This window comes from Mobula hypostoma, chromosome 9 (genome assembly GCF_963921235.1).
Source record: "Mobula hypostoma chromosome 9, sMobHyp1.1, whole genome shotgun sequence".
Taxonomy (NCBI): Eukaryota; Metazoa; Chordata; class Chondrichthyes; order Myliobatiformes; family Myliobatidae; genus Mobula; species Mobula hypostoma.
This window is the reverse complement of record NC_086105.1, coordinates 129,824,614-129,847,080: the sequence shown is the minus strand read 5'-3', so window position 1 is coordinate 129,847,080 and position 22,467 is coordinate 129,824,614. Positions and strand designations below refer to the sequence as shown.

General features: G+C 41.8%; 1 protein-coding gene across 12 annotated transcripts in view; it reads right to left on the bottom strand.

Moving 5' to 3' along the window:
• The window catches only part of mapk8ip3 (mitogen-activated protein kinase 8 interacting protein 3), a 197,406-nt gene extending 182,676 nt beyond the window's left edge, over positions 1–14,730 (bottom strand). For 3 of the 12 annotated variants that reach the window (XM_063059142.1, XM_063059144.1, XM_063059146.1), the window contains exon 1: positions 13,300–14,727. In XM_063059142.1, coding sequence (XP_062915212.1) covers positions 13,300–13,599 — 300 coding nt within the window. In that variant the 5' untranslated portion in view covers positions 13,600–14,727. Of the gene's footprint in view, positions 1–13,299 lie in introns of all 12 variants that reach the window. The other 9 variants (XM_063059136.1, XM_063059140.1, XM_063059145.1 and 6 more) reach the window with 5 other exon arrangements.
• Between the last annotated feature and the right edge of the window lie 7,737 nt (positions 14,731–22,467).

Here is a 22,467-nt window from a genome sequence, read left to right as displayed (position 1 = left end):
AGGCACCCTAGCATATGTGCCCCGGACTTTTTGCATAGTACTCTAATTGTGGTACTGAAGGGTTCACCAGATTGACTGATAGTATTGAGAGAATAAGCAAACTGGCCCTAAACTCATCAAGGTTTAGAGAATAAGAGGCGATCTCATCAAAATTTACAAAATTCTCAAGGGGCATGGCAAAGTAGATTCTTCCCTTCCCCAAGACGTTTACAAACAGAAGATGTGATAGAATGCTAAGGGGCCAACTGTTCAGAACAGAGATGAAAATAAATCATGTCACACAGGGCATAGTGAAACTTTAGATTCTCTACCAAAGAGGTCTGTGGAGGCTCAGTCACTGAGTACTTTTAGGTAGAGAGAGTGCAGCACTGTATAGTGAATGGGAGGGTGTCAAACGCAGGGGGAAATTTGAACTGGAGCCTGAAGTCTTGCTCCTGTGTGAGTAAGCTATGTTTATCAATATCATCACAGTGGAGTCCATCTGTGATCCCAGCCATGGAACCTTTATTTTCAATGCCAAAATATGAGCACTTCCTTTATGGTGGGAAGGGGGATGAGGGTAGGAGCAAGCACATGATCACTGTACCCTTTTCTTACCATTAATGACACAACAACCCATTATGCCAACTCCTATAGAGTGCCTTAACCCCCCCAAAACCAATTCAGCACAAGGAATGGGCATTTGGGTTTGGAACCATGACTAAGAATTTAAATATAGATTGGAAATTCTATATGAACAGGCATCATGCTCACGATACATTTCCAATAAGTTTCACCATTTTCAAATATTAGTTTATAAGAATTCATTAGCTTATAAGAGTTCTTTAGAATTTTTAAAACGTGATGGAGACAGACGTGAGAAGCACAGAGGAACATCCGGAGAAATTTCTGAAATGCCCAGTTCGCTGCCGCTACTACTGTGCCAATGAGAATCTCTGGAGGGAAGGCCCCAAAATCCCCGGCTTTGCCTGCTGCTGGCGACCGAGGCTGGGGTCGAAGCGTTCGGCAGAGATGGTGCTCGGTACTCTGTGTCGGAGGGCTTATCAGAACTCAAAGTTTTCGGACGACTCAGAGTCGGACTGTGGTCGGGCACGGCAGAGAGAGTTTTCTTCCTTCTCCCGTCTGCGTGAGATGTGGGACTTTCAAGAGACTTTGAACTTTTTTACTGTGCCCATGGCCTGTTCTACATCAAGTTATGGTATTGTTGCACTGTTGTAACTATATGTTATAATTATGTGTTTTTTGTTAGTTTTTCAGTCTTGGTCTGTCCTGTGTTTCTGTGATATCACACCGGAGGAATATTGTATCATTTCTTAATGCATGCATTACTAAATGACAATAAAAGAGGACTGTGTCCTCATAATCTAATCTAACTCAGTCTTTTGATTTCATCAACATCTACTTCGTATTGATGAGACACACAGTGTGAAAACCTACATTTGGGAGACTAATATCTCATGCTTCAGGAGGTAGATCGGGGCTGCACTTCCATTACATGTTACCAAAGAAGCTTAGCAGGAGGTATATTACGACAGCAGATCAAAAGATGCAACAGCACAAATTTCTGTCCAGTTACGTTTGACAGGCAGGAAATTGCACAGAACCAACAAATGATCCGAATTAATCAAGTTAGAGTCATAGAGCAATATCGTAGAGATACAGGCCCAATGGATCTACACTGACCTAACATCAGAGCAGTACACACAAATACAGGTCCTCCGGCCTAACCAATCCTTGCTAAACACAGTGCCCATCCAGCTAGTCCCAATTTCCTGCACCTCTGTGTACCTGTCTAACTGATTCTTAAATTATACTTAACCATAGCCTCTGGCAGCTTATTCCACACACTAGCAATCTTCACTGTGTAAAGTGGCCCTTCAGGTCCCATTTAAATCTTTCCCCTCTCACCCTAAACCTAGCCTCAAATTTAGACCCTTATTACTTGATACTACATGCAGCCCTGCTGAAGATAATCAAATGCCAACAGAGGCAAAGGTCATAGTGGAAAGGTTGCAACACCTTTCAGTGTCAGAGGCTCTCGATTTTAATCAAATATGCATAAATGGAGGCCTCCAGATTAAAGTGGAAACCTGCACCACAACCCAAAGTGTTTCTTGACTTTTTCATGTACTTATACCCTTCAATTCAGCAATTGTTCTTCCTTCCAAATGGTTTTCCAATTGCATTCAACCATCTTTCTCAATAAGATCCATCAGTCAAATCCAATTGATATAGCTCAAGCATTAGGAGTTATTAAATATTTATACCAAACTATACAACATCAGATCTATAATCTACCTTGGCACCAGAGATGAAATACAAAGTCAACAAGATTGTTAGTGCACTCTGGAAGGACTACTGCCCTGCATCGGGTATCATTTTTCAGAAAAACTATAAAACCAAGACTTCCATCAAATGGATGCATTCAAAGGGGAGAACAAGCAAGTTATCCTTGACTATCTGCTCAATATTTATTCCTCCATCCACATCATTTAAATATACCCTCAAATTGCTATTTGCATGCCTGACAATATAATAATCGGTTACTACATTTCTTATATTACAACATACATGCTGTATTGGCTACAAAACGCTCAAGAATGATTCAAGGCTATGAAGGTCATTATTTAAATGAAAATCTGCTCATTTGCCTGAATATTTTCATTAAATCTCATAGGTTCAAACAGGCCATAACTGCTTAATAATTCCAATCAGCACTTTAGGCCTTCAATCACAGCAGCCTAAATATTCAATCATGAAGTATTTCCAACATGTGATTGAAAGGAGTGAAAAAAATAAAAGATAATGAAACCTAATGCACACAAATAAAATCTTAATCGTTGGCTTTGGTACACGTGTCAGACCCATGCGCAGAAGCTCTTGGAAGCAAAGCAATGATGCTGTTCAGCTTGCAATGAGAGTCTGATGAAATACTAAGACATGAATATTAGTAAAGGAAGAGAGTGGGTCAGTGGGCTAAATTTTAATGAGCAGATTAAAGCCTGCTGGAGAGCAAAAGCTACCACTGAGAGTTGTTGTTAAGTGCTTCAGCTAGGGCACAGCACGCAGTTGAGCTGGGGCTTCCCGCATAAATCCTGAAATTTTACAACGGTATTTGTACATCCATACTGAAGCACCAGGACTCATGCACATCTTGTGATTAAGAAACAGCCCCACTTCAGCTCTGGAAGATACTAAACACAGTGACATTTTTCAAAAGATTAGATTTATTTGTCAAACGTATATTGAAGCATACAGTGAAATGCATCATCGTTGGTGCCTGCAAGAGTCACCACGCTTCCAGCGTCAACATAGTTGGCCCACAACTTACTAATCCTAAACAATTAGCTTTATTGGAAAGTGGGAGGAAACGCACATGGTCACAGGGAGAACGTAGAAACTCCTCACAGACAGCAGTGGGAACTGAACCCCAGTCTCCCTATCGCCGGGAAACTCTAATCACACTACCATTTCAGTACACTTTTCCGTGGGTTTCACGTTTTCTAGCCCAGGAAGTTTTATTGTACTCAGCACGTTGCTTGATAAAATGTTCCACATACTGACCTTAAGGAAAAAACGCCAAAATACTAGAGATTTTAGACTTACTTTACACAAAATAATGGCCACTTTTCCAGAGTCTGAAATAAAAAAGTATTCCAAATGATTCTCTTCCAAAGACTTTTTAGAGAGTGCATGTAAAACACACATTGAATCAGGTGGATATCAGCGTTACACCCTGGCCATTGTTTCTTCCCGCTAATTCAAAGAGTACTGGTTCAGATGTGGCGACTAATCAGCATTGCACCTGATCCTGTAAATTTCCCAACAGAGAAGTTCAGTTAAAACTCGTCTCCGAGTCTGCAATTGATATCTTCCTCATTACACCATGACCGAGTGTCATTCCCCTTGACATTACGCAGACAACTGTTAAACTGGATATTTAAGTTCTAATATGAAACAACAGACCAGAACTTCACCTTTGATCAAGCATTACACGTGTGCAAAGGGCATCAACTGTCAGTTGCAGCATTTGCTCACTCATTTCTAATGGAAGTGAATGTGTGGGCTGAGGTCAGCCGCAGGCCCATGCTATCCATTCTATTTAATTCAAGCAGCTGTAGACAATCCCTCCCCCTGTGCAAGGTGGTGCCGCACATTAATGACTATTAATTGTCCAGATTATTTAAAAAAGTCTATTTCTGACAGCATAAAATCTGCATACTTTTTATTATAGGGCTCCTATCTTGCACCTTGTAGATGACAAGAAGGTCTTTGGGGAGCCTGAACGTGAGTCATTCACCACAGGAAACCAACATCTGACCTGCTTTCACAGCTGCAGTACTAATGATGCTGGTGCAATTGGGTTCAAAGCTGAATAATCATCTCGAAGGGCATTGATGGTGGAGATTCAGCAATGGTAATGTCCGTAAATTTGAAGGGTGGTCAGGGGTTAACCTCTTCCATGGGAGGTGGCAACTGCAGTTTAGCAACTTCCCACTTGCCTCATGCCTCAATGTTGCTTAGCTTTTACTGTTGCTCCACTTTCAAAGGCTCATGGATGAAGCTGAACATTGTGGTATCAGCTCACATCACAATTCTGCCAGTAAATATTCCTCACTGGCATTGACTGCCATCTCCAAATCTTACTGTTGTTTCACAGTACGTCAGAGAGCCTCCTGACACCCTCTGGATTACTACTTCTCTCTCCATTTCCATGCCTTCCAGAAAGATCTCCACTGCAGTGTCTGAAAGTACATTTTCTCACAGATGCTGAGCCTGTCTTCAATGTTCTTGGCACCATCTGTGGACATAATGTAACCCCACTCCACTACCCAAAGAAGTTTAGACTAGCTTTAAGCAGACTTGGAACAATGATTCTGCATTTTTTTCTTTCCACAGACACTGCCTGGCCAGTCAAGGATTTTAGGAGTTTTTTTTCCCCTCGTTTCAGATTTCCAGCATCTCCATTTGTTTTTGCTTCAAAAGCATTAGGTAAAGCAGGCTCATTTTAAATTGTGCTGTTACAAGGCACTCATGAAATTGGGCTTCCTCCTGAGAATACGTAGGGTGAGGATGACTCTTTCCATGCAGAAATCATGGGACCAAATAAAGCTGGTATCTTCCCTGCAGTGCAGTCACGAGTTACTCCTGTACTATCAGCTTTGCAACTGGTACCTAACTTTACCATTACACAGAATCTGACTGTCCTCCACCATCCAAACCTAACCAAGATTAAAATAAAGCACATAGCACACCATCCAAGGCTAACCAAGATTAAAATAAAGCACATAGCAAATAAGAAAATCAGCCGTAACATACAGAACTCTGACAATAAGTCACACTCTGACCTTCCAAGTTTCTGCATCTATCTCGTTAATGCTTTCACAAGCAAAACTCCATACAAATCAATGGCAACACATACAAAATGCTGAAGCGACTCAGCAGGTCAGGCACCATCTATGGAAAGGAATAACCAGTCAACATTTCCAGTTAGTCAGTCAGTCCTGATGAAGGGTCTCAGACCACAACGTCAATTGTTTGTTCCTCTCTATAGATGCTGCCTGACCTACTGAGTTCCTCCAGCATTTTGTGTGCATTGCTCTGGATTTCCAGCATCTGCAGAATCTCTCGAGTTTACAAGTATCAATAATCGTGCTTCTCTCAACAGCCCAGTCAAAGAATAAAGGTGCAATTTTGAGTGTGGTGCTGAAGGGAGTATGATTAATCTTTTTTCCTTTCCATTTAAAAAAAAATCAATGATTTCTCACAAAATAAACAGGAATAAAAACCAATGAAGAGAGGACTCAGATGAATCAGGGAGCATTCTTTTTGTGAGGTGCCCACTATTAGTACCACAATAATAATGATGTACAAAATTAAATATTCCTCCAAACAATTTATTGCATCCTTTAATTCAAGTAAATTATTCCAATTATTTAAAAATTCTCAAATTATTATTTTAGCTGTCACAGGATACAACTCTAACAACAAAAATGTTGAAGAAAGAAACTTTTTATACAAAATTTGATTTCAGAGCAAAAATACTTATAACAGCCCTTCAAAACATCAGTGAGTAAAGTCAAAGTCAGACATGCATACCAGATGGTACTGGGTTTAATCAGTCCTAGTTCCATGTGGATTAGTTGATGGAAGATGTGCCTGGAGGCTGTGGAAGTGAGCGAGGTCCTCAATGAATACTTCTCTTCGGTATTCACCAATGAGAGGGAACTTGATGATGGTGAGGACAATATGAGTGAGGTTGATGTTCTGGAGCATGTTGATATTAAGGGAGAGGAGGTGTTGGAGTTGTTAAAATACATTAGGACGTATAAGTCCCTGGGGCCTGATGGAATATTCCCCAGGCTGCTCCACGAGGCGAGGAAAGAGATTGCTGAGCCTCTGGCTAGGATCTTTATGTCCTCATTGTCCACGAGAATGGTACCGGAGGATTGGAGGGAGGCGAATGTTGTCCCTTTGTTCAAAAAAGGTAGTAGGGATAGTCTGGGTAATTATAGACCAGTGAGCCTTATGTCTGTGGTGGGAAAGCTGTTGGAAAAGACTCTTAGAGATAGGATCTCTGGGCATTTAGAGAATCATGGTCTGATCAGGGACAGTCAGCGTGGCTTTGTGAAGGGCAGATCGTGTCTAACAAGCCTGATAGAGTTCTTTGAGGAGGTGACCAGGCATATAGATGAGGGTAGTGCAGTGGATGTGATCTATATGGATTTTAGTAAGGCATTTGACAAGGTTCCACACCGTAGGCTTATTTAGGCTTATTCAGAAAGTCAGAAGGCATGGGATCCAGGGAAGTTTGGCCAGGTGGATTCAGAATTGGCTTGCCTGCAGAAAGCAGAGGGTCGTGGTGGAGGGAGTACATTCAGATTGGAGGATTGTGACTAGTGGTGTCCCACAAGGATCTGTTCTGGGACCTCTACTTTTTGTGATTTTTATTAATGACCTGGATGTGGGGGTAGAAGGGTGGGTTGGCAAGTTTGCAGACGTCACAAAGGTTGGTGGTGTTGTAGGTAGTGTAGAGGATTGTCAAAGATTGCAGAGAGACATTGATAGGATGCAGAAGTGGGCTGAGAAGTGGCAGATGGAGTTCACTCCAGAGAAGTGTGAGGTGGTACACTTTAGAAGGACAAACTCCAAGGCAGAGTACAAAGTAAATGGCAGGATACTTGGTAGTGTGGAGGAGCAGAGGGATCTCGGGGTACATGTCCACAGATCCCTGAAAGTTGCCTCACAGGTGGATAGGGTAGTTAAGCTTATGGGGTGTTAGCTTTCATAAGTCGAGGGATAGAGTTTAAGAGTCGCGATGTAATGATGCAGTTCTATAAAACTCTAGTTAGGTCACACTTGGAGTACTGTGTCCAGTTCTGGTCGCCTCACTATAGGAAGGATGTGGAAGCATTGGAAAGGGTACAGAGGAGATTTACCAGGATGCTGCCTGGTTTGGAGAGTATGCATTATGATCAGAGATTAAGGGAGCTAGGGCTTTACTCTTTGGAGAGAAGGAGGATGAGAGGAGACATGATAGAGGTGTACAAGATAATAAGAGGAATAGATAGAGTGGATAGCCAGCACCTCTTCCCCAGGGTACCACTGCTCAATACAAGAGGACATGGCTTTAAGGTAAGGGGTGGGAAGTTCAAGAGGGATATTAGAGGAAGGTTTTTTTTACTCAGAGAGTGGTTGGTGTGTGGAATGCACTGCCTGAGTCAGTGGTGGAGGCAGATACACTAGTGAAGTTTAAGAGACTACTAGACAGGAATATGGAGGAATTTTAAGGTGGGGGCTTATATGGGAGGCAGGGTTTGAGGGTTGGCACAACATTGTGGGCTGAAGGGCCTGTACTGTGCTGTACTATTCTATGTTCTATGTTCTATTATGGGGATACAACTCCTAAAAAACTGTAATACCAATGATGGAAGGATTCTAGTTCAACCCATTATTCAATAATCTGGAGTTTCTTTTATGCGGGGCACTGGGATTGCCAGTCCCACATCATACCTTAGTATAAATAGCCTGAAGGTAGCATTACTTCTTTTAAGTTTCTCTCATCTGAACTTACCACTAGTTTATCTGAAGTTATGTAATAAACCTTTAATTTCAAAAGAAGAACAAGGACTCATTTTAATTTGCACGCTACTTTTAGCAAATAAATTATTTTTATGGGTAGATAAATTACACACCAAAATACTTCACAGCCTTTATTTCTGAACTTAAATGTTTGCTGGAATTCCATGTCAGGCTCAGATTTATTATCACTGTTGTGAAATTTGTTGTTTTGTGGCAGGGATAAAGTGCCTGACATAAAATTACAAGATTACATAACAAACAAATAAGGCAGAAAAGGAGTAACAATATAGTGTTCATGGACTATAGGAAATCTGATGACAGAGGGGAAAGAAATGGTTTCTGAATCATTGAGTGTGGGAGCTCAGGCTCATGTACTTCCTCCGATGATGAGAAGGAATGTACTGAATGGTGAGAGATCCGATCTTAATGATGGATCCCGTTTTCTAGAGGCACTGCCTCCTGAAGATGTCCCTAGAGGACGGAAGGGTTGTGCCTGTGATGGAGCAGGCTGAGTCTACAACCTTCTGCAGCCTCTTGGGATGCCGTGCATTCGAGCCTTCACACCAGGCTGTGACACACCCCATCCGACAGCTCTCTGCTGTACATCCATAGAAATGTACACGATCCTTTGGTGACATACCAAATCTCCTCAAACTCCTAATAAAGCAGAGTCGCTGGTGTACCTTCTGCATGATGCATCACTGCGTTGGGACGAGTGTAAATGCTCCTAGATGCTGACACCCAGAAACGAAGCTAGCTTCACCCTTTCTACCGCTGATCCCTTGATGAGGACTGGCGAGCATTCTCCCAACTTCCTCTTGCCTGAAGTCCATAAACAGTTCCTCTGGTCTTAACGACATTTGAGTGCAAGGTGGCTGTTGTGGCACCATTCAAACAGCTAAACTATCTCACTCCCGTACACCTCCTGTTCACCATCTGAGATTTAACCATCAACAGTGGTGTCATCTGTGTATTTATAAAGGGCATTTGAGCTGTGCTTAGCCACGTAGTCACAAGTGTGGAGAGAGTAGACTTGCACGCTAAGCAGGCATCCATGAGTATATTGTCAGTGTGGAAAAAACATCATCACTGATTTATACTGCCTGTGGCCTTTTGATGAGGAAATCAAGGATCCAGTTGCAAAGGGAGGTAGAGAGGCCCAGGTTTAGAAGTCTGGTGATTATTATTGAGGGGATAATGCTATAGGATGCAGAGCTACATTTGGTAAACAGTAGACTGACATGTGCTGTTGTTGTTCAGGTGCTCCAAAACAAAGTGGAGTGCCAGTGGGATTGCAATCACTGTTGACCGGTTATGGCAGTAGGCTAATTACAGTGGTCCAGGTCCTTGCTCAGGCAGGAGTTAATTCTAGCCATAACCAACCTCTCGAAACACTTCATAATAGCAAATGTATTGCCAATCAATAGTTGTTGACACAGCTCACCCTGCCCTTCATGGGCACTGGTATGTGTACTGCCCTTCTGGAGCATATGGGAAGAGCAATGCCAACCATTTACATTTTACAACACTAGGAAAACCACCAAATCCAGAAACAATGCAATTCATAAACTTAGTAGTACTATCGTTGTTCCTTTCCGCACCTTGAGGCACGTCGGGCAGCAATTTGCTGTTTCTTTAACAATTTTTTATCCTTTTTTTTGATAAGGTTGAGTTGCTAGCTCAACACTCAACTGAGCACGGATGGAAAGCGTGCAAGGAGCCGGCCAGATTCAAACCCCAGGACCACTCGCTTCAAAGTCCAGTGCGGATGCCACTCCACCACCAGCCGACTTAATAGTGCGGCACCACTATCATTGGATTGCGAATCAAGATATGCGGAAAATCCAAGCTACAGTACAGGATATAAAGGGAAGAGTGAGCGGTAATGGAAAATATCACAGCAATATCCACGTTGTAACACTGATTGTTTGATGAAGATAGAAGAGATCAATGCTGCATCTTACTTGGCAGATACATAAAGTTATGGTGCAATATAGGACATGGAAGTTCAACTTGAAATATCAAATATATGGGAATCTGTGCTGCTCTAATGCAGAATGGATAGTCAATTGCAAATTTATAATAATAATAATGAATGAATGACTTAATGCAATTGTAACAGATGCATGCCCTGGTGTAGATCACATAATCGGTATTAAAGCTTAATATGACTTGGCATGAAGAACGATACAGGCTGCATGAACTAATATAGAGCAATTAGACAGAACTTCCAATGTGAACTGGTATGGGAATGCAATGATTTAAATAATGCACCTCGAGTGATCAGGTTGGAATAGATCCATGCAACAGCATCATCCACAGCATTCATAATATTCTACAAATTATTTTTCACTTTACTTTTTTTAACCTTCATCAGTAAACACTGAATAGTCTCCGGCATTTCTACAAAATTACGTTTAGATGATCATGTTCTATAAAATTATTATTAATACATACATGATGACTCATCAGCATCCCAAAGGATCCAAATTGGGGATGCATAATTAAACTTTGGCAGTAGTCATGAGACAAAATTAGTGAAAAATTATTCAAGATCTGGCAGAATTGCTCACGACAATAATTTAGTGCCATACTAGGGCAAATATATTATTTTTGGAATAATTTATTAATTGCACTTTAGTGTAGGCTTTAAATCTTCGAATTTCTTGGACTCATCAAGTCGAAAGACATCAATGCAAGGGAACAAAATGTTTTCAAATCCAAAGTAAACATTTGCCAGAAAAGCAATGGCATCAAAAGCAGCATTCCAGAACATATATTATTCATTTTATACATTCTAAAGTCCCTTTATTCTTAGGTTTAAACGATTACACATTATAAACACACACAGGCTCAAAGACAGGCAAAATGCCTGATCTCTGCCAGCAGGCCGGTCATTAAAATGAGAATGCAAAGCTTAAGATCTTATTTCTACTCTAGATTCATAGTTGGTCAGCAAGGCTTTCACGGCTTTATGAAACCTGGCAGCTGAAGGGAAGCAAAAGTCATTGAAGGGACAAGTAAACCAAGAAAAGCAAGTTGGCTTCCAATCTGTCCACCAAGCTTATTATTTCCCTACAATTAGAAGCTGCTTACCAAGAAGGTTTCCATTCTTCTTAAGAATCTTTACTCCAGCCTTTTTAAAAATATATCCAAACGACTTCTAAGTTGCAGTAAGTGTAAGCCAAGAAAGTAACTGCAGACAAGATACTTAGCTGCGAAGTTCAGTGATATGATTCTTCTGAATTGATTGTGGGTTCAAGTTCTATGATAGTGTTTTTAAACACAAAATCTGATCATGTATAGCAGAACTGAGAGTGTCAAATGGCAGCATATCAGCCAGTATACCAAGACATGAAACCATGGTTTCACTTGCCTCTCAGGAGGAGCCCCAGTCAGATCAAAAACTCAATAGCATTACTGCATTTCAAAGTAGACCCCCCCCCATATCAATAAATTTAACCTCACAATCTCAAAAGAGATTGTATGGGCACGATTCTATTGCTGTTCGTGCAACCATGCTGGATGCAAAGTGGCAAAAACATTGTTTCCTACTTCACAAAAATAACTTGGACTTCTTTATTCAGATGTTTGGGACATCCCAAAGTAATGAAAGCTGCTAAATAAATCGAAATATGTTTCTTTCCATGAGGACAGCATCTCAGCAAAGATTGATGCTCATTACCCACTATCAGCAGAGGGCACTTGAGAGTGAACAGTGATAGAAATGGACCAATATTAGCCAAGGAATACTAGTCGAGGCTAAGAATAGGAAATATTGCCTCAAGATCGGTTAACTTGGTACAGGTTACTACCCAGGAAGGTCCTTGGCATGATTGCAAGACTCTATGCCATGTAAAACATCTGTTGGAAAGCCCAACATCTGTATGTTTTCAGATGTTTTCTTTCCTAATGATCAAGTCATCTAAGAAATCAATCTCATCTCCTTCCACAAGCGATGCATGCAAGCTCGCTTTCGATGCTTAAAGCAAAGTTTGGATAGGTACGTGGCTGGCAGGGGTATGGAGGGCTATGGTCCTGGTGCAGGTCAATGGGAGTAGGCAGTTTAAATGGTTTTGGCATGGACTAGATGGGCCAAAGGGCCTGTTTCTGAACTGCATTTCTCCATGACACAATGGAATCTAGAATCAGCTTCAGCATATTCAATAAAAAAAATCCTGGGCTGTTTCTATTTTGATATTCTAAGTGACCAAAATACATTCATTGTAGATTATTAGGGATTTTTATTATTAGCAACATGGCAGCCAACATTCCTCAAAGTTGTTTTTTTTTGATTAAATATGTTCAAGGGTCCTCACTTCTCCTCCGCTCTCCAACCACCATCCTTCAACAATCACGTCTACTTTTTATGGAAGGCTTGTATTTCTCCCAGAATGAATAAACTCAATATGGATCCCTTAGGGAAGGCCCACATTCGAAAGGTTTAGACTACCATCATGGCTCCCTGCGTGTTTTCCATCTTAGCCGAACCCACCCTCAATTAACTCAAATGCCACATCGACCACCAACGATCAGATGCTACTATCAAAGCCAAAAGCTGTAAAAAAAAACTGACTGAATTATTCTTACTGCCCAGTGTTTTCAGCCTTCTGTATCTGCAAGTTCAAATCACACAGATTATGCGCTACCTATTAAATTTAAAAGCAAATGTAAACAGCTGCCTGAACATGTAACGCATAAATCGGGATATGAAGATACAAAGTCAATTTCAGAGATTATTTTACTAATAAAATCCCGCAGAAAAACAACTACCAAATTTGTAATCCACACAAAACCGGGAATATGTATTTAGATGGGACTAGAATGGTAGGCAGGAGGTTTCATGATGGCATGTGCATACGCAGTTGATGAACCCAGTCATTACGGAACACATCTCTACATGATGACAGTAACGCAAACCAAACACTCCTGTGACTGAAACCCGGTTACCGATAACAATCAGACAGCAAAACGCTCCTGCACACAACTCGGAGATGCTGCAGAAAGAAATCCGCTCAGAGAGCATGAAAACGATAGTGGGCAGAAAACAGTATGTTAATTGCATAACTATTTAGTTTAAATGTAAACAATTATGTCGGCAATAAAACCGTAGGCAGCCGTCCAGGAAAAATTAAATTACCACACAGAGATTGAGATGACAGATAGCGGGGGGAGGGAGGCGTACATCTGACAAATTGTTAGGGAAGAGGGACTCACCTCCTCCGCCTGTTTCCTGAGTGACTTCTCTCTTTCGTACTGGGTGAGGAGCTGTTCGTTGTCTTCTCGAAGCAGCTCCAGCTCCACTTCGTGTTCCTGGTTCTCGGTGAAGACCGAGTCGAGGTTCTCCAGAACGTTGACCACCAGCGGCATAAGCTCCTTCACCACCTCTTCGTCGTATTTGTGGATGAGGCGCTCGAACTCGCGGTAGATGCTGTTGGCCAGGCCCGAGACCCGCTCGGACATGACCGAGACGGAGCAGTCATCCTGGTAAACCACCCCGTCATCTAGCTCCATCATCTTTGTGAGTGATAGTGGGGGGAAAATAACCGGGGGAGGAAGGGGGGGGGAATAAATACACGCCCCGGTGGGGAAGAGAGAAAATAAGCAGTCAGATGTACACCAATGCAGTCTCAGTGCACCCTAATGCAACGCCCCGTCCCCATCTCACCCGCTTCACCCCTCTCCCTCCTCTCCCTCTCCGCAGCGACTACAAGATGTCTAAGCGCACAAGGCGAGAACAATGCTGGCCGAGTGACTCTCTGCAAACAAAAGCCTTCCCTGCCTGCGCCCTTCTCTCTACATCCCCAGCCCCACGGTCTCAGGCTGCTGTCATCTGTGCCGATCTGACGTCAGGACACGGGATGTCTGCATTGTGGGAAATGGGATCGCAACCTCCCTCCCTCCGCTGCAGCCGCGGCGCTCTGCTGCAAACTCCGGGCTACTCGGCGCCGGCTCATTATTATTTCAGATGACAGCGGCTCTGCCCCTCCCTGTTGGAACAAAAAAAAAGGGCACCGGAGAAGATGCATTAAATGATTGACAAGTATCGTTCGAGAAACCGAGTTTCCACCCATCAATTCGACCAAGGAGGCAGGGCACGGCTTTTTGTGTCTGGAAAGCTCAAGGATAATTTTTTTTAAATCTCAGTGTATTTGATATAGATAACATATGTACACTATCGGGAGAGATAAAATGAGCAGCTGAGATACAAAGTAATCATTAATATTTCCATGTGGAAATTGGGAGGTTGTTTGGCTCACTTACCGAATGTGTAGTTGCCAGTAAGGCTGCCATTTATTACCTATCTTTCCTTTAGCCGCCTCGAACTACTGCAGTCCATGTGGTGAAGGCACTCTCATACAATTCCTTGTACTGTATTAAGTTGCGGGATTTTGAGCAGACAGCAATAAACAGTGACGTTGCTACGTCGGGATTGTTTATGACTGCGAGGGGAACCCTAGGCATAATGCCTGTTAGTGATAGAAGTTTGCTGTTGAGGTAATCTTCTGAGTTGCCTCAATCCATCTAGTTAAATAGATGGGCTTCAGCCAGAGAGCACTGCTGAGTGGTGGAAGGAGAGGGTGCCAATTGAGCAGAGTTTTTCTTGAAGATGATGTTCAGAGCTCCAAATGTTGTGCAGAGTTGCATGCATGGAGGCAACCGTAGACCATCCATCACAGTCCTGCAACGATTTCAAGATGGTTGGAAGGCTTTGTGGACCTGGTCACTTCTTTAAATACCCACCTTTGATCTGGCTCTTGCCACCATATGTGGCTGGTCCAGATTAATTTCTGGTTAATGATAACTTGAATAGCAAGGACTTGGTACATATAGGCACCAATGATATAGGTAGGAAAGACAAGGAGGTCCTGAAGAGAGATTTTAGGAGCTAGGTAGAAAGCTGAAGAAGAGGACCGCCAGGAAACTGATCTCTGGATTGCTACCTGTGCCACGTACCAGCGAGGGTAAGAATAAGAGAATTTGGCAGATAAATGTGTGGCTGAGGAACTGGTGCGGGGACAGGGGTTCAGACTTCTGGCTCATTGGGACCTGCACAAAAGGGACGGGTTACACGTGAACCAGAGGGGGATCAGTATCCTTGCTGGCAGGTTAGCTAGAGCAGTTTAGGACTAATTTGGCAGGGGGATGGGGTGGAGTGATAGGGCTTAGGATTGGGCAGTTGGTATGCAAGAAGATGCAGTGTGTAGTGAGACTGCAAGCAAGGATAAACTGATGACAGGGTAAATTTGCAGTCAACAGGATGAGTTGCAATGTAAAAGGGGGACAGAATTGAAAAGGGTGATGAATAAAGGACTGAAGGTGTTATACTTGAATGCACACAGTATACAGAAAAAGGTAGATGAACTTGTTGCACAGTTAGAGAACGACAGGGATGACATTGTGGCCATCACTGAGCTGTGCCTAATATAGCTAGGAGCTTAACATCCAAGGATACCCACTGTATCAGAAGGACAGGCAGGTAGGCAGAGGGGGTAGCGGGGCTCTGTTGGTTAAAAATGAAATCAAATCCTTAGAAAGAGGTTACACAGGATCAGGAGGTGTAGCATCCTTATGGGCAGAGCTCAGGAACTGCAAAGGTAAAAGGCTCTGAAAGTAGGAAAGATTTGAGCAATAAAGTAAGACGAGATAGAAAAGGCATGTCAAAAGACCAATGTTACGATAGTCAGAAGGGATTTCAATATGCAAAGTGTCATCATCATTATGTCCCATGCCGTATTCGCTTGAGCAATCGTGGTCTTGTCTATGACCATGATTGTTCTTGACAAGTTTTTCTACGGAAGTGCTTTGACATTGTCATCTTCTGGGCAGTGTCTTTACAATACAGGTGACCTTAGCCATTCTCTTCAGAGATTGTCTGCCTTGTGTCAGAGGCCACATAACTAAGACTTATGATGTGCATCAGTTGCTCATATGAACATCTAACATCTGCTTCATATGACCCTGATTTGGGGGGGGGGGAACGGGGCTAAGCAGGTGTTACACCTTTCCCAAGGGTGACCTGCAGGCTAGTGAAATATGCAGGTAGTTTAGGAAAATCAGGTTGGTGCTGGATCCCAAGAGAGAGAATTTGCAGAATGCCAACAAGATGGCTTTTTAGAGCAATTTGTGGTTGAGCCCACTAGGGAATCTGCTATTCTGGATTGGGTGTTCTGCGATGAACCAGAATTGATTCGAGAGCTTAAGGTAAAGGAACCCTTGTGGGTCAGAGATCGTAATCTGATACAATTCACCCTGGAGTTTGAGAGAGAGAAGATAAAGTCAGATGTATCAGTATTACAGTGGAGTAAAGAGAATTACAGATGCTTGAGAGAGGAGCTGAGCAAAGTTGATTGGAAGAGGACACTAGCAGGGAAAACATCAAAGCAGCAATGGCAGGAAATGTTGGAAGCAATTTGGAAGGCACAGAATAGATAGATCCAAAAGAAGGAGTGTTTTAGAGGCAGAAAGATGTAACCATGACTGACAAGAGAAGTTAAAGCCAACTTAAAAGCCAGAGAGAGCATATAATGGAGCAAAAATTAGTGGGATGTTAAAGGATTGGGAAGCTTTCAAAAACCAACAGAGGGCAACTAAAGAGGTCATGAAGATGGAAAGGATGGAATATGAAGGTAAGCTAGCCAAAAATATCAAAGAGGATGCCAAAAGTTTCTTCGGATATATAAAGAGTAAAAGAGAGATGAGAGTACAATTTGGATCACTGGAAAATGACACTGGAGAGGTGGTAATGGGGGACGAGAAAATGGTGGACGAACTGAATAAGTATTTTGCGTCAGTCTTCACTGTGGAAGATACTAGCAGAATACTAAAGGTTTTTGAGTGTCAGGAGGCAGAAGTGAGTGAAGTTGCCATTACTAGGGAGAAGGTGCTTGGGAAACTGAAAGGATTGAATTATCTGGACCAGATGGTCTATACCCCAGGATTCTGAAAGAGGTAGCTGAAGAGATCGTGGAGGCATTGGTAATGATCTTTCAAGAGTCAATACATTCTGCGATGGTTCCGGAGGATTGGAAAATTGCAAATGTCACTCCTCTCTTCAAGAAGGGAGAAAGACAGAGTAAGGAAATTATTAGTCAGTTAGTCTGACAGTGGTTGGGAAGATGTTGGAGTCAATTGCTAAGGATGTGGTTTCAGGGTACTTGCAGGAATTTGATATCATAGGCCGAACTCAGCATGATTTCATGAAGGAAGAAGGGAAAATCTTGCCTGACAAATCCGTTGCAATTCATTGAAAAAATAACAAGCAGAATAGACAAAGGAGAATCGTTGTTGTGTACTTGAATTTTAAGAAGGCCTTTGACAAAGTGCCACACATGAAGCTGTTTAGCAGGTTAAAAGCCCGTAGTATTACAGGAAAGATTCTAGCATGAATAGAACATTGATTGGCAGGAGGCAAAGGGTGGGAATAAAGGGAGTCGTTTCTGTTTGGTTGTCAATGGCTAGTGGTGTTCCACAGGGGGTCTGTGTTAGGACCTCTTCTTTTTATGTTATATGTCGATGATTTGGATGAAAAAATTGATGGCTTTCTGACCAAGTTTGTGGCTGATATGAAGACATGTGGAGAGCCAGGTAATGGTGAGGAAGCACAGAGTCTACAGAAGGACTTAGTTAGATTAAGAGAATTGGCAAGGAAATGGCAGATGAAATACAGTGCTGGGAAGTGTATGGTCATGCACTTTGGTAGAAGAAATGAAAGTGTAGACTATTTTCTAAACGGAGAGAAAATTTAAAAATTTGAAGTGCAAAGGGACTTGTGAGTCTTTGTACAGGATTCCCGAAAGGTTAATTTTCAGGCTGAGTCAGTGGTGAGGAAGGCAAATGCAATGTTAGTATTCAGTTCAAGAGGACTAGAATATAAAAGGAAGGATGTATTGTTGAGGCTTTATAAGGCACTGGTAAGGCCTCACTTGGAGTACTGTGAGCAGTTTTGGGCCCTTTATCTAAGAAAGGACATGCTGACGTCAGAGAGGGTTCAGAGGAACTTCACAAGAATGATTCCAGGAATAAAAAGTTTGCCATATGAGGATAGATTGATGGCTCTGAGGCCTGTACTCACTGGAATTCAAAAGAATGAGGAAAGATCTCATTGAAACCTATTGGATGTTGAAAGGCTTCAATAGAGTGGATGTGGAGAGAATGTTTTTTTTAAGATTATGAGAACACTGAGTCCTCTTTTATTGTCATTTAGAAATGCATACATGCATTAAGAAATGATACAATGTTTCTCCAGAGTGATATCACAGAAAATAGGACAGACCAAAGACTAACACTGACAGAAGCATATAATTATAACATATAGTTACAGCAGTGCAAAACAATATCATAATTTGATGAAGAACGGACCATGGGCACAGTAAAAAAAAAAGTCTCAAAGTCCCGAGTCGATCGACTCCCAAGTCCCGGATAGTAGGCGGCAAAAGGGAGAAACTCCCTGCCATAAACCTCCAGGCACTGTCAACTTGCCAATACTTTGGAAGCAGCCGACCCCGAGTCCATCTGAGAGAAAACTCCGAGCTTCTGAGCAGCCTCTCCGATACAGCCTCCTGAGCGCCATCCTCTGCCGAGCGCCTTCGACCTCTCCCCGGCCGCTGAAACACGTAAAGCCAAGGATTTCGAGGCCTTCAGCTCTGGAGATTCCGGTTACTGCACGGTAGCAGCGGCAGCGAAGCGGGCATTTCAGAAGTTTTCCAGATGTTCCTCCGTGCTCTCACATCTGTCTCCATCAAATCAGAATTGTGCACGGTCCCCTACTTGACAGTAACAGACATCATCACTGAAGTGGCCATGCGCGTCGCCGTCGCGCCGCCATCTTCTCCCCCCTCCCGGGCTTATGGTAAGGGATTCTAGGACCAGAGGGCACAGCCTCAGAATAGAGAGACATCCATTTAGAATGGATACGAGGATGAATTTCTTTATCCAAAGAGTGGGGAATCTGTCAAATTTGTTGCCACAGGCGGCTGTGAAGGCCAATTCACTGGACATATTTAAGGCAGAGGTTGATAGATTCTTGATCAGTCACAGCATGAAGGGTTACGGGGAGAAGGTAGGAGATTGGGGTTGAGAGGGAACTAGATCAGTCATGATGAAATGGCAGAGCAGACTTGAAGAGCCAAATGGCCTAATTCTGCTGCTACATCTTATGGCTTATGGAGCCTCACCCACAGCACCTCTAAAATTCTGCATTTGAACCAAAGTCTTGATGAGGTCTAGAGCCAGATAATCCTGCTGAAATCCAAAAAGTGCATTGGGGAACAATTTCTGATAGTGTTGTCCACAACTGCTGTTCGTTGAATGTGATCTGCCATGGTAATTATATGGCAAGACATAGCTGAGGAGTTTATTCTCAACAATTTTCCACTTTCTTCTGATGAGTGCCTGTCTTGCAACTGCATTAAAATAGCCCGGTCAGAAACATAACTAATTCAGGAACACAAAGTCTTAATCTGTGCACTCAGAATTTGTCAATACCCAAAGCCTTTAGTGTAATCAATTCTTTATGTTTCTTGATATTTCATGAACCAATTTGGCTATAGATTAGCTTTCTGCTATAGTGGGTTCCCAGTAGGAGACTGAGATGGATCATTTATGAGGTAATTCTTGCTAAAGGTAGTTGGAAATGCCCCAGTCTTGTCTGTTGTGCTGGCGTCCATTCATCATTGAGAAGGGATATTCTGGAAAAGTCTCCCCACATAACAATTGTTTAATTGTCAATTACAATCCATGACTGCTAATCAATGTTATAGAAAACGTAAAAGATGTTGCTACAGGGAGTAGCTGAAATGAATATAATAAACACATTTCCAGGGGAAATGATCAGTGGTCTCTCTGAAGTGGCTTAATGTCTGCTTCTAAAAATTTGACACCTGAGGGCATTCAGCCAGCATTTTGTGCTCAGATATCAGGAATGGGTCCAGAGCGCACTGCTTCAATAAGGGACTGACCACAGATTACTTTGGTCTGCTTCTGTGCTGGAAGTTCTGTGTAAGATCTACACAGAATCACTGCTATTGCATCAGTGGAATGCAATGTCTAGAGTTAAACTACTAAGTGAAAAAAGTCTAAAATCTTTGCCAAAAAGAAAATCAATGACAAGATTTGAAAATTGATTCACATTAGCCAAAGGCCGGGCTCCAATCAGAGATTACGAGAGGTAATTTTTAAAGGGTCTATCAATATATAAATATACTCTATGTTTTACATAAAGTAATTAAACTAAGTCAATTGTTGGCAGAAAATTCAAACTCCATCATGATTACCAAACCACTGCAGCTACCCAGCCCACCAAATTATCTGTCATTGTATTAACCTTGAGTGTTTCTTTCAGTAATGTCAATTTTCTACATATTTTCCACAGAAGTTTCCTGGCCTGCTGAATATTTATAGCATTCTCTATTTTATATCAGATTCCTAGTATCTAGAGTTCTTCTCATTTTGGTTTGGTCTGTCAGTCCCTTTGTCTAGGTCTTTAGTCTAGACTGTAGGTATTGAAGACCAAGTGTAAATCATTCAAACTTTACCCTGTCATTCTAAAATGATGTATTTTTGCTAACTCTGCCTCGTTCTTCAGTGCCCAATTCAAGAGACCTAATGCCTTCCATGTGCTCTTATCACAGCTTGTGAAAAGCCAAATTGAGCTGCACGTACTAGTTCCCCCTGTTCTATCCTGATAATTATGATCCAAAAGAAATTATAATGAATTTGTGGAAGTTTCATTTTAATAAAACTATGTTATCTGTGCATTATCTCAGCATGCTTTTCCTGTGCCCTATGGGCACAATTGTAATAGTAGATGAAGAATTCTTTATTATACTAACTCTGCATTTTTCCTTCCTGGTTTAATTGTTGCTATTTACTGCTTTACATTTGACAATGAGCCTTTGGACAATTCAGTCTAGGGAAACTTCTACCTTTGTAGTCATCTATTTTTAAATCCTGGACAGTTACATCCAGGGATTTTCTAACCTTGTAGTCTTATTAACTTCTCAGATGTGTTTTCAGTCAGCCAGGTTGTACCAGTTTTCTGGGGAGGAATTTATTCATTCAGGAACTGTATATTCATTTGTAGCCCTCGGGAAGCCTCAGGTTCGCTCAGCTTGCTTTCGCCTTCGGCCCCGCCAAACTCTGTAGTCGAGTTTGTGTAGATGCTGTGTGATGTACCCCACCACGCTAAATTACAGACAGTACCTCATATGCGATTAAATGATTACACTTTATACAAACATTTGTAGATCTTACTGGAACTATGTAATTAATAGAGATACAATATAAAGTAAAAGACGCCAAACTTATCAAAGTTCAACCACTTCATGCACAACCGTTGGAGCTTAATTAACGAAGTCTTCTTTCCACCATTTGATCCCCTCCGAACCCCTCGACCCGCTGCCTGGGACTAACCACGGTGGTTGACCAGACGCACCACACAAGTCTGTCCTCGTCTCCTCTCCTCGCCGAAGATTCTGGGCCTCGGACTCCCACTCGGGGTCCGTTCTGCCGCCCGGCTTACCACATCGCGTCTCCTCTCTCTGTCCCCATCGCGCCTTCTGCCCCCAAAGCCCACAAAAACAATAGCTTACAGATGCACAAGAAAGAATAACATCTATCCCAATTGATTAGCAAATGAATACAATTCTCCTTATCAGTAATTATAACCCAAAACAAGCTGCTATAGAGAACCACTGTCTCAGCAGTTAAAATCACAGAGAAGCCATTTTTATTATAACATAACAAAGAAGCCATTTTATTAGCCTTAGCAGTAACATAAAAGGAGAAACTCCTTACACATTAAAAATAACAAATTATATCTTAAAATATTACTCATTGTTTAACTGTTGTTATATCTTTTAATATAACTTTCTAATCCATTTTATTTTGTTCTTCTGAAATTGAATATTCTACTTTTAGTCTAAAGCACGTCACTATTGAACATAATATGTAATTTCATCATATTTTAATACCTACATTTACCAAGTTATTGCCAATATCACTTTTAAACATCTTAATTGATTCTATATATTTACCTTCCAGGGCAGCATGATCCATAATTTCACGAACTTTTTTTTTGAAGTTTGTATTTCTTGATTTGTTCCAATTCAAATTTCAATTAATTTTCCTTTCTTTTCATTTAATCTTTTCGTATATCCTATTCAAATCATGCCTTAACCTGCTAACTTTTACGTCATGGCTGAGTACTATCTCTGTTGAGTTTATGGTAGATTCCCTCCATCAGAAGTGAAGCAGGAAAACTGTAGTTAAGGTGGTGTACAAATGTTGTAGCTTGACTCTGCTATTACATTCCTTATTCTTGCAATGAAGCTTGGTATTATATGCATCTTTAATTGATTTCTTTCCCTGCTTGTAAAATTTGTG